This window comes from Phascolarctos cinereus, unplaced genomic scaffold (assembly GCF_003287225.1).
Source record: "Phascolarctos cinereus isolate Bilbo 61053 unplaced genomic scaffold, phaCin_HiC Scaffold_4;HRSCAF=312, whole genome shotgun sequence".
NCBI lineage: Eukaryota > Metazoa > Chordata > Mammalia > Diprotodontia > Phascolarctidae > Phascolarctos > Phascolarctos cinereus.
The window spans coordinates 651,749,218-651,762,508 of record NW_027555847.1 but is presented as its reverse complement, the minus strand read 5'-3'; the positions used below and the strand labels follow the sequence as shown (position 1 = coordinate 651,762,508).

At 39.0% G+C, this 13,291-nt stretch overlaps 1 protein-coding gene across 1 annotated transcript in view; it reads left to right on the top strand.

Annotated features, from left to right (window-relative positions):
• Nucleotides 1-13,291, top strand: part of ZC3H3 (zinc finger CCCH-type containing 3) — a 524,599-nt gene that overhangs the window by 256,993 nt on the left and 254,315 nt on the right. Inside the window, 1 exon segment of the mRNA XM_020995271.2 lies at nucleotides 2,359-2,512. Coding sequence (XP_020850930.1) covers nucleotides 2,359-2,512 — 154 coding nt within the window.

The following is a 13,291-nucleotide window of genomic DNA, read 5'->3' as shown; positions in this document are numbered from 1 at the left end:
ATTCTTCTTATGGGACAGGTAGGTGGCACATTGGATAGAGCTTCAGCCTTGGAGTCAGGAGGACTTGAGTTCAAATTTGGCCTTGGGCACTTGACACTTACTAGCTGTGTGATCCTGGGCAAGTCACTTAATCCCCATTGCCTCATCAAAAAACAAAAAATCTTCTGATTAGATTCTGTTAGTTTTGATCTCTTTGCAGTAATTATTACTGACCTTTGCCTCTAGAATATTCTCTCTTCTGTGGGTTTTTGAGATTCCAATCAAGTCTCCTTTGATCCTTGTCACATACACTAACTAAGGGTGTTGCCCCAAGGGCTTCTCCTGGGCTCTCTTCCCTTTACTTTATTTAGTCTTTTAGCCGATGATCTCATCAGGTCCTTTGGTTTCAGTTATGAGGTCTCTTCAGATGACTTCCTGGTCTCTATATCCGTCTTAGTATTTCTTTCCTGGAATAGTTCCACGTTATCACTGTGCAAGTAGGACTGGAGTCAGGAAGACGAAGTTCAAATCTGGCTTCAGACCCTTAATAGCTGTGTGGTCCTGGGCAAATCATTTAACCTCTGCCTGCCTCTGTTTCTTCAGCTGTAAAATGGGGATAATATCATCTGCCTCTCAGAGTTGTCATGCATATCAAATGAGATATTATTTGTAAATTACTTAGCACAGTATCTGGCTTATACTAGGTATTTAATATTTATAAGGCATTTTGAGCTAGATATCCTGCCTGGGCCAGAGACTGTGCTCTGGAAGGTATCTCTTTCATTTCTAGGAGCCCTGGAATGCCACTATCCTGATGGGTGAGTGCCTTACGTAGACCGCTACATCAAGCCAGGCTTTAGTTAACCATCTCTCCCATGCTGCCCTTTCCTTCACCCTTTCCTCTTTTAAGTTCTGGAACCATTGTCAAATCAATACTGGCATTGCCACTAGAAAACCCTTCAGTCTGTTCTCTTATGGTTTCATTTATCATCCCTGTAACTTTCCAGACCCTTTATGTATTATCTCTCCTATTGGAATATAAGCTCCTGGCGGTCAAGGACTCTTTTTGCTTTTGTATTTGTCTCTAGCCCTCAGCACAGTGCTTGGTGCCCAGTGAACATTTACTAAATGCTCATTTATTCATGAATTCATTTGTTCTGCACACATCTCAAGCTCAGTGTATCCAAAACATTATCTTCTTCCCTACTCTAACAGTCCTAACTTCTCTATTATTATCAACATTATTGTCCTTCTAATCACCTAGATTCCCATTGTGAGATATACTTATTGCCTTTTTTCTTTAGTTCTCCCAAGTATAGAATCTGTTGCCTAATCTTATCATTTTTACCTCCACAACATCTCTCTCCGTAATCCCTCTGTCCACTCATTCTACCATCACCCCAAGTTCGGCCCTTATTACTTCTTAAAACCCTCCTACTTGGTCCCCCTGCCTTAAGTCTGTACTCCAGTACATCCTTCACACAGTTTCCAAAATGATTTTCCTAAAGCATAGGCTGACCGTATCATATTCTAATTAGTAAATGCCTTTGGCTCCCCATTACCTCTAAGATCAAATATAAACTCCTCTATTTGTAATTTACCCCTCTTCATAACCTCTCCCTTTCTTGTCTTTCCAGTCTTCTTTTGTATTACTTCCCTCCATACATTCTGTGATTCAGGCATAGGACTATATATTTAGAGCTGGAAGGGACCTTAGAGACCATCAAAACCCTTTAACAGAAAAGGAGGCACAGAGAGATTAAATGACTTCCCTAGAGACACATGGGCATAATGTGTTTAAGGTAGGAATTAGAACTGTGATCTTCCTAATTCTAAGACCAGCTTTTTATCCATTATGCTACGTGGCTGCCTACACCGTCCCAGTTGCCATTCCTTACAGAGGGTGCTCTGTCTCCTGTCTCTGTGCCTTTGTAACGGCCAACTCCCATGCCTCATATGCTTTTCTTCCGAGAATTCCTGATTTTCTTCAGACCTCTCAAAAGCCACCTTCTGTAAGAGTCCTTTCTCAGTTCCCCCAACTATAATAGTGCCTTGTCTTTTGAGGTTTTTTATTTATATATATATATATATATATATATATACACATATTTTTATATATATATATATATATTTTGTATGTATCTTGTGTATACTTATTTGTGTACATATACATTAGAATGTAAGCTTCTTGAAGGCAGGGAGTAATTTTGCTTTTTATTTGTATTGCCAGTGTACAGTGCCCCGCACATAGTAAACGCTTAAGAAATATTGATTGATTGATTGATTGATTGAAATCAACTGTCAGGTGGGGCTCCTCTGTGCATTTCCCCCCCCTTTTTTTTTTTGACATTGGCCTGGCCTGTCTCCTTTTTTCTCCAGCAGCAAGTTTACATGCCTTACGGACTTCTCCATCCAACAAAGTGATTAAGACCCGTTACAGGATAGTGAAGAAGAATTTTCCATCTCCATTCAGTCTTCCACCTTTCAACATTCCCAGTTCTTCATGGAGAGCCAGGCGGCTTGCAGCATCCAGGTAAGAGAGCTGAGCACCAGACTGATATTTTGTTCACTCATTTTTCTTCAGAATCACAGCAAGGTGCTATCCTGGTCATCTCTAGGGAAGGGGGAGAACTGGGCCCCAGGTGCCAAATATATTTTGACTCTGAGCAGACCATATGGGGAACTTTTTAAACCCTACAGTTCATTAGCTGGAGAATTGCTTGATTTTTCTGTTTGTTTAGCACTTTCTACACCAAACATACTTTTAAAAAAGGAAGACTCATTAGTAATCTTGTTAGCAGGCTGGTGGGTTGGAGGTGCTGGCTGTAGTCAAAAGTGGCAATTCCCTCTAGCTGTTCAAGGATAGGAAGTGAGCAAAGAACTTTATCCCCTATGGAATTGTCCCTGATGAAGTCATAAGAAGATGAATTTCTCCTTGGTATTTCTTTCTTTCCTCCTTCATTTTCCTCTCTCCTTCCTTCCCCATTCATTGCCCACTCAGTCTCTCCAAAGATCACGTTACAGAGAAGAATTGGAGAAACTTGGGCATAGACATCAGTTCTTGAAATCTATGTGTCCATCTCCATGGTCAATATGTTGATATTTAAAGGAGATAAAAATCAAGCTTCTGTTCTCCATCCTTCTACCCTCCTGCCACCCTAACCATCTTTCCAGCAATTTCAGGGTTCCATACACTGAGTACTCTTTAATTCTTCACTCTGGTACTTTTTGGAAATACTTAAAAGACAGAACAAATCCCTCCAATTGATGCTAAAAGAAAGTGAGGTAATCTGAATTTGCATCAGCCTGACCAAGTTTCAGCAGCTAACGATTAGAGGAAAGGAACATAAGGGCCCTTTTCTCATAACTCAGTTTCCAAAACCCTGCTTTTATGCACCTGTGCATTCCTTCTGTGTGTGTGTGTGTGTGTGTGTGCACACTTGCGCGCGTTTGTGTGTGTGTGTGTGTGTGTGAGAGAGAGAGAGAGAGAGAGAGAGAGAGAGAGAGAGAGAGAGAGAGAGAGAGAGAGAGTAGGGGTGGGTGGGAAGAACAGTTTATATTGGGAGGCAAGTTAGTCTCATTAGCTCTCAACGATCTTGTCTAGATCCTGGGGAGAACTCCAACCTTTGATTTTTGTTGGAGAATACATTGATACAGCTTCTTCCTGATCTAGAGATCTCCTTTTTCTGTGTCACACAGGGCAGAAAATGGATTTCCCTAGTGATGCTGCTTCCACATCTGCAATTTTTACTACAGCTTTTGCTCTAGGCCATAGAGGCTAGACCTCTGGGTTGCTTTGAAGGTCTGCTGAGTGAGAGCTGTCTTCTTATTAATGGAAAATGGTGGAGGAAAGAAGTTATAATCTCTGATTATAGGATTGGGTTCTACCGTCATATTATTGTGCATTGGCTATATGAGGAAGGAATATGAGATACGGCGAAAACAAATTCATTTTCCTCCTCAGTTGTCCTGTTAGCTTGGGTCAGATATCCATGTAATATATTTGTCTCCAAGGACTTCCCCTTGTCCTTTGGTTGATAACTCATACCCAGCCTGGAAAGTGGCTATTTCTCATAATCCTAGCCACATCTGTGTCCTGTACCATCTAGTAACCTGATAATGTCTGCTTTGAGCCAGCCATCACTAAGCTTGGGCCTGGAGTGGTAGAATAGCCACCTCTGTGATAAATGAGTTGAACCTGATTTAAGGAGAGCAGGAGAGTAGATTTGTCCAAACCCCAGGTCCCTCTAAAGCAGGGGCTCTTAGAAACCATTTTTATGTCATGGACCATTTCTCAGAATAATGGTCTTTTAAGACTTGCATAGATTAAAATATGTAGAATTAAAAAGGAAATCACTTCTGTTGAAATATTTTTATCAAAATATTTTATGGGGAAAAAAGATCATGGATCCCATGTTCAGAACCCTTGACTTAAAAAATCCTTCAGGTATCTGTTCAACTTCTTTTTCCTAAAGATCCGAGTATAGTCACCTGAGCCTGTGAAGAGAGAATGTCCCTCTTAGGCTTCCAAGGTGTTGTCACAGGCAGGTGGTTCTAGTGCTGTAGGTAGATAAGGCAGCTACTCTTTCCCTGGCCATTGCATATCCTGCCGTCAGTAGTATTTATGCTGAGGTTTAATGGTCCTAGAACCATGACCTGTCAGCAGAGCTTCTGGGTGAAAGAGCCCCAAGGGGTACTTTGGGTTTCACTAGTGGTAGGAGGGTATGGGTAGAAAGCATCCCAAATTGCTAGCCTAATGCTAGTAAAGGATAGTCTACAAGTGATGAGTCTCAAAGGAGGCCATTGGTTCCCAGGGCTAATCCCTTTGCTGTGGGATTGCATTAAACTTCACCCTGCTGCTGACTTTTCTGGAGGCAATAGCTAGAAGTATATTTTAAATTAATTTTACTGCACTTTTTGTAATATTTTTGTTTTAAATAGATTTATAAGCAACTTGGGGGCTATTTCTACAAATTTATGAAGATAATTTTCACTCTCTCGATAAGGTTAAATTTACACCTGCTATTTCCATATTAATTCACATTGCTAAGTGGATCTAATTTTCTTCCGTTCTTCTATCTAGTGAGCATGGCCTTTCCTAATGCAATTTCCCCCTCACTAAATCACTGTGATCGGGAGTCATGATCGAGTTAAATTAACTTAAATTAATTTACTTAATAAGAGCTCCAGATCATTGTGAATGAGGTTAAGATTTATTGATTCTTACTCTCATTCCTCCCCCTTATCTCGGGTGGTATTTCTGGGTCCCATGGCAGTCCCTTGCCTGCCTACATATCCTCTCTACTGTAATATTTTCCGTAGGGCCCTAGGGCAGCCCTACACCCAGTAATCTTTTCTTTCGGTGTCGTGCTGTGTTTACATATGAACAAGGTGGATCTGTTAGCTCCTGAAGCTGATGGTTTGCTATAGGATAATCTTGACATATGGTCCCAAGGATCAGGGTAGCCACTGTTGCTTTTCCTTCCTTTTTTGTGCTTCTTCCCTTTTTACTTTCCCTGTCTTCTCTTTGGAGAAGCTTGGGGATTGGGGCTGCAAGGTTGAAATCAAAAGTGATTGACTGGGCTTGATTGCCCTCCTTTCGGTTTCTTTCTTTGTTCTACGTATGGCAGCCAGTCATCACTTTGCTTCATTGATAGGCTGTCAGAACAAGGTGGAGAGGAATATCCATATACTTGTGGTCTTACATTAATCTGACACAGAGAAGAGGGCCAAGCTTTTCCCGTTGCTGGCCGTCTAGCCCCGGCAAGTGGACACCCTGTGTCCAATTTTAGTAGCTGTTGTGCTTTTCCTCCTTTCACATCCTCTTCCCCACAACTTATCCTGCTAGAGAGGTCAAGTGCCTTGGACTTCGATCTCTTGTAGGACCCTCTTTTCTTCCTCAGTCACCTAATTTTTTGTAGCGTCAGCCTAATTTCTCAGTTTAGTTTCAAGGTGAAAATCATGCTGGTAGCCTATGTGATTAGGACAGGGTCCTTCCAGGAAGACAGACTTCCTGTAAGGGAGACAAGTTTAGGAAGTACTGTGTCTTATGGGAAAAACATTGAAGGAACTCCTTTACCCCATGAGTTACCCATTCTTGAAATAGCATTAGCACCCCATCTTTTAGTCCTGTATATTGAGTGGTCCTTTTACGGTATACTTTAGAGAACAGACAAGGACAACAATTTGACCATAAATACCTTTAGATTCAGTTTAGGAGAGTTATATCTGAGAGAAAGAACAAGCTTGAATGTGTGTGTGTGATACACTCAGACTTACACATACTTTCTAACTAATGTTTCCCATAGAAATCAAGTAGGTAGCATGTGTAATTATTTTTTAAAATAAATTCATATTGATATATTTTGTATCTTTTTATATTACCATAGTTTTCCCCAGTATTCCTCCCACTTCCCCTCTCAGAGAGCCATCCTATATAGCAGATAGAGTAAAGACTAAAAAGAGGGAAAAAATAAGCATAACTTATCAGTACATCCCAAAAGTATGAAAATATGTGCAATGTGAATACATTTGTGGGCCTTTCACCTCAGCAGAGGGATAGAATGAGATTGTCTTTTCAGTCTTCTTTTGAGCCAGCATGCTTAATTTTTATGTGCCTGAGTCTGTGGAAGTAAGTTATAGAACCATAGAATGTCAGAGGGTGGAAGAGTCTCAGAGTGTTACTTCTAGTCTAGCCTGTACTTGAATAGGTATCCTTCTCTGCCACATCCCTGACAAGTAGTAATCCAGGCTTCTCTTCCAAGTTTCCAGTGATTTGAAGCTTTATTGTGTGAGTTTTATGACAACAACAACCAAAAAACAAAAACCCCATATGACTAAATGTTTTATCTATGTCTTTTAAAATCATTACTGTTGCTTTCTAATATCTGTCACCTAGCTGTCCATTGGTTTTTTTAAGTATAGTTGAGCAAAATTATATTAAATTAAAAAATCAACACATTGGCCGTGTCTGATAACACGTCTCATTCCATACCTCTGCCAAAAGGAAGGAGATATGTTTCACTGTCAGGCCTCTCAAGTCAAGATTTTTTTCCATTGCATTTGATCAAAGTTCTGATATATTTCAGTATTGTTTTTGATTACATTTTGGTGGTAACTTTTTCTCTGTTTACTATGCTCTGTATCAGTTCGTATGAGTCTTCCCAAGTTTCTCTGGATTCTTCATTATGAGCCACTTTAAATCCACTTTATTAACTATAAAATAAAAAAAAACAAACAACAAAGCTACCATAATTAATTTTCTCTAAATATACTGCTTTTGATAAGAGATTTGAATGCCGTTTTGGTCTCCATTTATGAATATTAGACTCTGTGTAATTTCCAAATGCTACCTAGTAGAAGACCTTAAAGACCTGCTTTAATTAAAATAAGAAGCCCTATTTGTTGCGGCCGCACTGAATGTAACACCAAACTTGATTTACCTATGCCCTTGTGGGACTGTTGAGTAACTTTCTGAAACAGCAACACCTTCCTTCTAGGGAAAGATTGAGAAGAAATACAGCAGGATTTTCTTTTGTTTTCTTAAGGTCTTAGTTCCCGCATTCAGCCTAAGTTTTATATGAAGCCTCTTTCCTTAAAAACTCATATAGAATCACAGAATGGCCAGAGTTGAAAGCTCCCAATGGCTGTCTTAATACAAACTGTATCTTAATAAAACTCTTCCCTGTAGCATACTGATCATATAGCCTCTGCTTTTAGACCCCACCCCTCCAGCCCTGGAGTGGGAAGAGGGGGAAGGAATAAGCATTTGTAGAGCACCTACTATGTGCCAGGCATTGTTTTAAAAATGTTATCTCATACCTCACAGGGTAGATATTGTTATTATTCCCATTTTGCATTTGAGGAAACTGAGGCAAACAGAGGTTGTTAAGTGACTTGCCCAGGATCACCCAGCTAACTAGTCAGTGGCTAAGACTGGATTTGAACTCAGGCCTTCCTGATCCCAGGCCCATGCTCTATCCTCTGTACTACCTAGCTGTTAGTAGAAATTCACTGTCTGCCTTCTGAGACAGCCCATTCTGCTTTGAGGCAGCTTTACTTATTAGTAAATTTTTCTTTATTTTAAGCCTAAACAACCTCTTTGTATCCTCTACCTATTGCTGTTCTCCCCTCTAGGATCAAGCAGAGAAAGTCTAATCTCTTTCCTCATGACAACCCTTAAGATATTTGAAGATTGTTATTATGTCCCACGTAAGTCTTTTGTCCTCCAGGTTAAAATTTTTTAATCCTTTACCTAATCATCATTTGGAATACTCTGCTGAGCTATTTGCCACCCTAGCTATCTTCCAGGTGATTTTAATGTTTTTCCTAAAGAACTGAACAGAATATTCCAGATGGGGTCCAGAAGATTACAGTGCAGCTTCAGTTTAAGCTAGCCCTTTTGGCTGCAATGTCATGCTGTTGACTCATGGAACTTGTCTACTGTAACTGCCAGGCTTTTGTTTTTTTCAGACAAGTTGCTGTTTAGCCATTCTTGTACTTATTAATTTAATTTTTGAATCTAAGTATAAGTTTTCTTTTTTAGTTAAATTTCATCTTGTTTGGTATGGCTCAGTGATCACTCATCAAGACCATTTGGACTAATGATAGTTCTGTCTAGTATATTAGCCATTTCTCTTACCTTTGCATCATCTGAAAATTTGATAAGTGTGCCATGTGAACCTTTATTCAAATTATTTATAACTTTATTAGAACAGGAAAGGGGTGGTTGCTGAGAGAGTGTGTGAGGATAGTGAATGTTAGTGATGGCAAAATAAAAAAAAGTATATCTGTGAAACACTTAAAAAATACATGGAAAGAAGTTCAGAAGATAAGCAGGCCGTGATTCATACTATCATGTTAAATTTAAAACAAGTGTACATAATAGAGGTTCACAGTTTCATATACAGCTCTCTTTTCTGTTATTCTTTTTATACTGATATGTTCATATTAGTTACGTTTGTAATATAGAAAAAAGGCTAAGTAGGGCCAGGCTGTAATAGTTTGTATTTCATATGTTGTAATAATTGCAGTGGAACAGCTTAAAGTGGCACGGTGTTCTGGGTCTGGAGTCAGAAAGACTGAGTTAAAATTTGGCCTCAGATACTAACTGTATAATCCTGGGCAAGTCACTTAACCTCTCTTTGCCTCAAGTTCCCCATCTATAAAATGGGGCTAACAATAGCACCTACCTCACAGGGTTATTGTGAAGATCAATGAGATGATATTTGTAAAATACCTAGCACAGTGCCTGGTACATAAATATATTATTATTAGTATTAGTATTAGTATTAGTATTAGTATTAGTATTAGTATTAGTATTAGTATTCCTCTCTTATACCCTTAATATATTCTGAATTTTATTGTTATTTATGTGCATATATTAATTTTTCCATTAGATTGTGGGCTTCTTTAGGGTGTTCTTTTTCATCTGTGTATCGCTACCACTGAGCACTATACCTTGCCCATTGTGGGCAAATAAGAAATGTTTATTCAGTTAAATTAATCATTTGTTAAATTGGATTTATCACATAAAGAGCTTTTAGCCATAAAGTTTATGTATAAATTATTATTATTATCATTACCTGAGTTGCGTTCCACAAGCAGTTTAATAGTGTGTTTATCTTCCCACAGCTTTTTTAACATTCTGTGTTTTATGATGTTTGCCCATTTTCTGGGTGTGAGGTGAAATGTCAGCATTGTTTTATATCTGTATATGGAGCAGTTTTGTATAGTTGTTGATAGTTTACATTTTTTTCTTCTGAAAACTGTTCATATCCTTTGACTACTTACTGATTTAGGAAAGGAACTTGGTCTTACATATTTGTTTCAAATCTGTATAGATCTTGACTCTCAAAACTTTGTCAGAGACATTTATGAATTTTCCCCCAATCATTAATTTCTCTTCTACTTTTATTCATTTAGTTCATGCAAAAGATCTTTATTTTCACATAATTAAAATCATCTTTTTTTTGTGATTTCCTTTATCCTTTGTGTGGTTATAAGCTTTCCTTGTAATCTTAAAGGTATCACTTCTCATTTTAAAAAATCATGTGACTTTATGTTAAGGCTGCCGTTGCTTATCCATTTAGACCTTTTTTTGGCGATATATGGTATAAGATATTGGTGAAAACCTGATTTCTGCCAAACTGTTTTTCCAGTTTTCCATGCAATTTTTGTCAGATAAGCAGTCCTTTCTCAGATGCCTTATTTATCCAGTTGAAATGATCATAAATCTTCCCACCACTCTCTTTACAACAGAGTCTCGCTAAAGCATAGTGGGTATAGGACTTGTCCTTTTCATTAATTAAAAAGGCCAAGTTGGGGAAGCAAAAGAGCAGGAGAAGGTTTCTTCAGGCATAGTCCTGTATGGAAAGCCTAAGAAAAAGGACTGGATTGATCTTATACATATGCCCCCTCCTTCCAGCCAAAGAAAGCGAGAATAACATCTTTAATCTTCTGTCTGTCAGATTGTCTTTGGTTGGTTCATTCTCTCCTTTAGGGGCTCTTAAGATGTCAGAGCCTTATACTCAGGTCTGCAGTGACGGCGAGATTTTGCATGCCTTGTGGGAAGAGTTTTTCAAACTACTAGAACAAGAGTAAGAAAAACATGTGTGTTACATGAGCAGCGTGTGAATATCCATGTTAGGCAGTCTTTTTACTTGTATATAAGATGATAATTCTGATCTTTTCCCTTCAGAATACAATGATGAACTTGTCCTGTGAGTCACTAAGTTATATTGATGTTGGAGGAGAAAGGAAACTTTGGAGAGAGAGAGAGAGAGAAACCTAAAGTTATTAACACCATTGACAATCCGGAATTTGGTTGAAAAGTGAGGGAAAAACTATATGTGTAAGGGTGTGTGTATGTACACATTCATACACATGCACACAAATACACACACTTGTGCTGTTCCCTTTCCCATGTTGCTGGTTCCTGTCTTTTGACATACTCATAGATTTCTGTGTGTTGAAATTCTCTTCTTTTAAGGTTCAGCTTAGATTTCACTTCATCCATGAGGCCCTCTACCACCCAAACCTAAAACTCTCTCTCTCTTTCTCTCTCTCTCTCTCTCTCTCTCTCTCTCTCTCTCTCTCTCTCCTCTCTCTCTCTCCTCTCTCATCTCTGTCTGTCTCCATCTCTCTCTCTCTCTCTTTCTCATACACACATGTAAGCTGAAAGTGAGTCTTACTTTCTGTTTTTTCCTAAAGCATCTTGGATCTCCTCTGATATTCTGTGTTGTATCATACTTATTTGTGTATGTGCCTTGCCACTCCTCTCCTTTACGTTGTCAGCTCTTTTAGTTTGTGTCATATTTCATCTTTATATCTCTGTTACCTTATACAAGGTTTGCATTAGTTGCTTAATAAATATTTGTTGTCATTAGCATTCCTAAACAGGCTCGAAAAGTGCAAAACAGTTTAGTTCCATTTTGGTTATGGGGAAAGTCTGCATCTATTGACAGTCATGCTCTGGAAAGATTGCCATCGTTGACATTAGCTATGAGAACAAGATAGTTAATGGAATACTAGCCCTATATGACCTTTGATCAGAACTGGAAGGCACTGAGCCCTTTTAGGCCAGTCGCTAGGGAGATACTCTGGCTTCTCTCTTCTGTTGAAGAAATTATTAGGACAAATACCAGAGCACCTTACTTTAACAGAGGGGGAAAAACCCATCCACATTTCCAAAGGAATCCCCTGAATATCTCAGAGTTACTTAGAGTATTGCTTAAGCCTACTCTCTTAAGACTTAGCCAGGCTTCTGGGCCTTTGTTAATGTGGAATGCATTAAAGGGCTAGTTTGTAGAGAAGTTGTGAATTCAGTTTATGATGCTTTAGATTCTTTGAATGCATTTTTACCTAATTCCAGTACAAGCTCATTTTCAGCCTAAATGGTGTGTTTTGGGATAATGTGTTGCAAACAGAAGGTGACGTTAAATCCACAGCTTATGTGGATAGTGTTCAGATTTGGAGTGATAAGGACACTTAAATCCCATTACTAACGTTTGTCTGGACAGTATATCAATAGAGGGAAATCATACTGCATCTGCAGCAAAGACAATGGCTCCAGAAATATCAGTGAGGCGGATCAGCTGAAAGTGAATCAGTTAGAGCACATTATTTTCTACTTACCAGTCAACACAGTTCCATATTTAGTCAAACAAATGGCTTGGTGAAGCCAGCTGAGAGGTAGCATCTTGTTTCCTGTGGCAGCTTGTCAGCAAATGTCTCTGAGAGACAGACTGGCTTCATTTGTGTGACATGCCATGGACTTTAAACCTATATTCTTGTCCGGATAAAACCATCAGATTTTGCTAGGGGCTTCATCAGAAGAATATTTGTTTTGCCTCAACAGAAGGAAGAGGCAAGAAAGTAGGAAGATATCTCTCAATTGTCCCTTTTCTTTTTTTTTTTCTTCCCTTCCTCCTAGGGGAGGCAACCTTGTTTGTATTTTTTAGAAACAGGGGCATCACACTGTGTTGTATTACTCACTTGTCACATTAGAGAGGAACTTGAGTACTGAAGCACTAGTATTAGGGGAAGACCGTGTCAAGTATGATGAATTCCTAAGCCTGAAGGGCCCATTGTAAAATAGACCTTACTGTTTGGAATCTGAAGGACCGGCCAACAAGATTCGCCAGAGTCGTTCTGGGTTTCAAGGGAGGAGGGCCAGGGGGTTGGTGTTGAGATCACTGTAGAATCAATTGTCCTGCTGTAGAACAGCTTAATCTGGGTTGTATCCCACAGTAAGTATTTATTAATATTATTTAGCACTAATATTGGCACTTCAGCTTGGCAAATGTATTTTTAAATTTTCTCTTCCTTCTTACAGCCCAAAGAGGTACAGTTGGTGAGGATTAAAGATACTTTTGTGCTGTATAACACTCAGTAGGCTAAGTCCAAAGTGGGCATTTCATATAATATTGAATCTTTTCATTGGAAGCAACCTTAAGAGTCATTTAACCCAAGCACACCTAAATAAGAATCTCCTCTACAATATGTCCTTAGTCAAGATATCCTCTAGATTTCACTTGAATGCCTCCATTGATGGGAAGGTCATCAGTGCTTCTCATCTGTGCTATGAAGGGGGTAGGTCACCTTCATAGGCACCCTATTCCATTATAGGACAGGTCTGGTTGTAAAGTAGTATTTTGTTATGTTGTACCAAATCTGCATCCCTACAACTTCTACTTATTAGTCCTAATTCTCTCCTTCAAGAGCAAAAGAATAAATCTGTCAGTAAATGTTTTAAAAATCTGCTATGTGCCAGGCACTGTGTTACACACTGGGAATACAAAAAGAGGCAGAA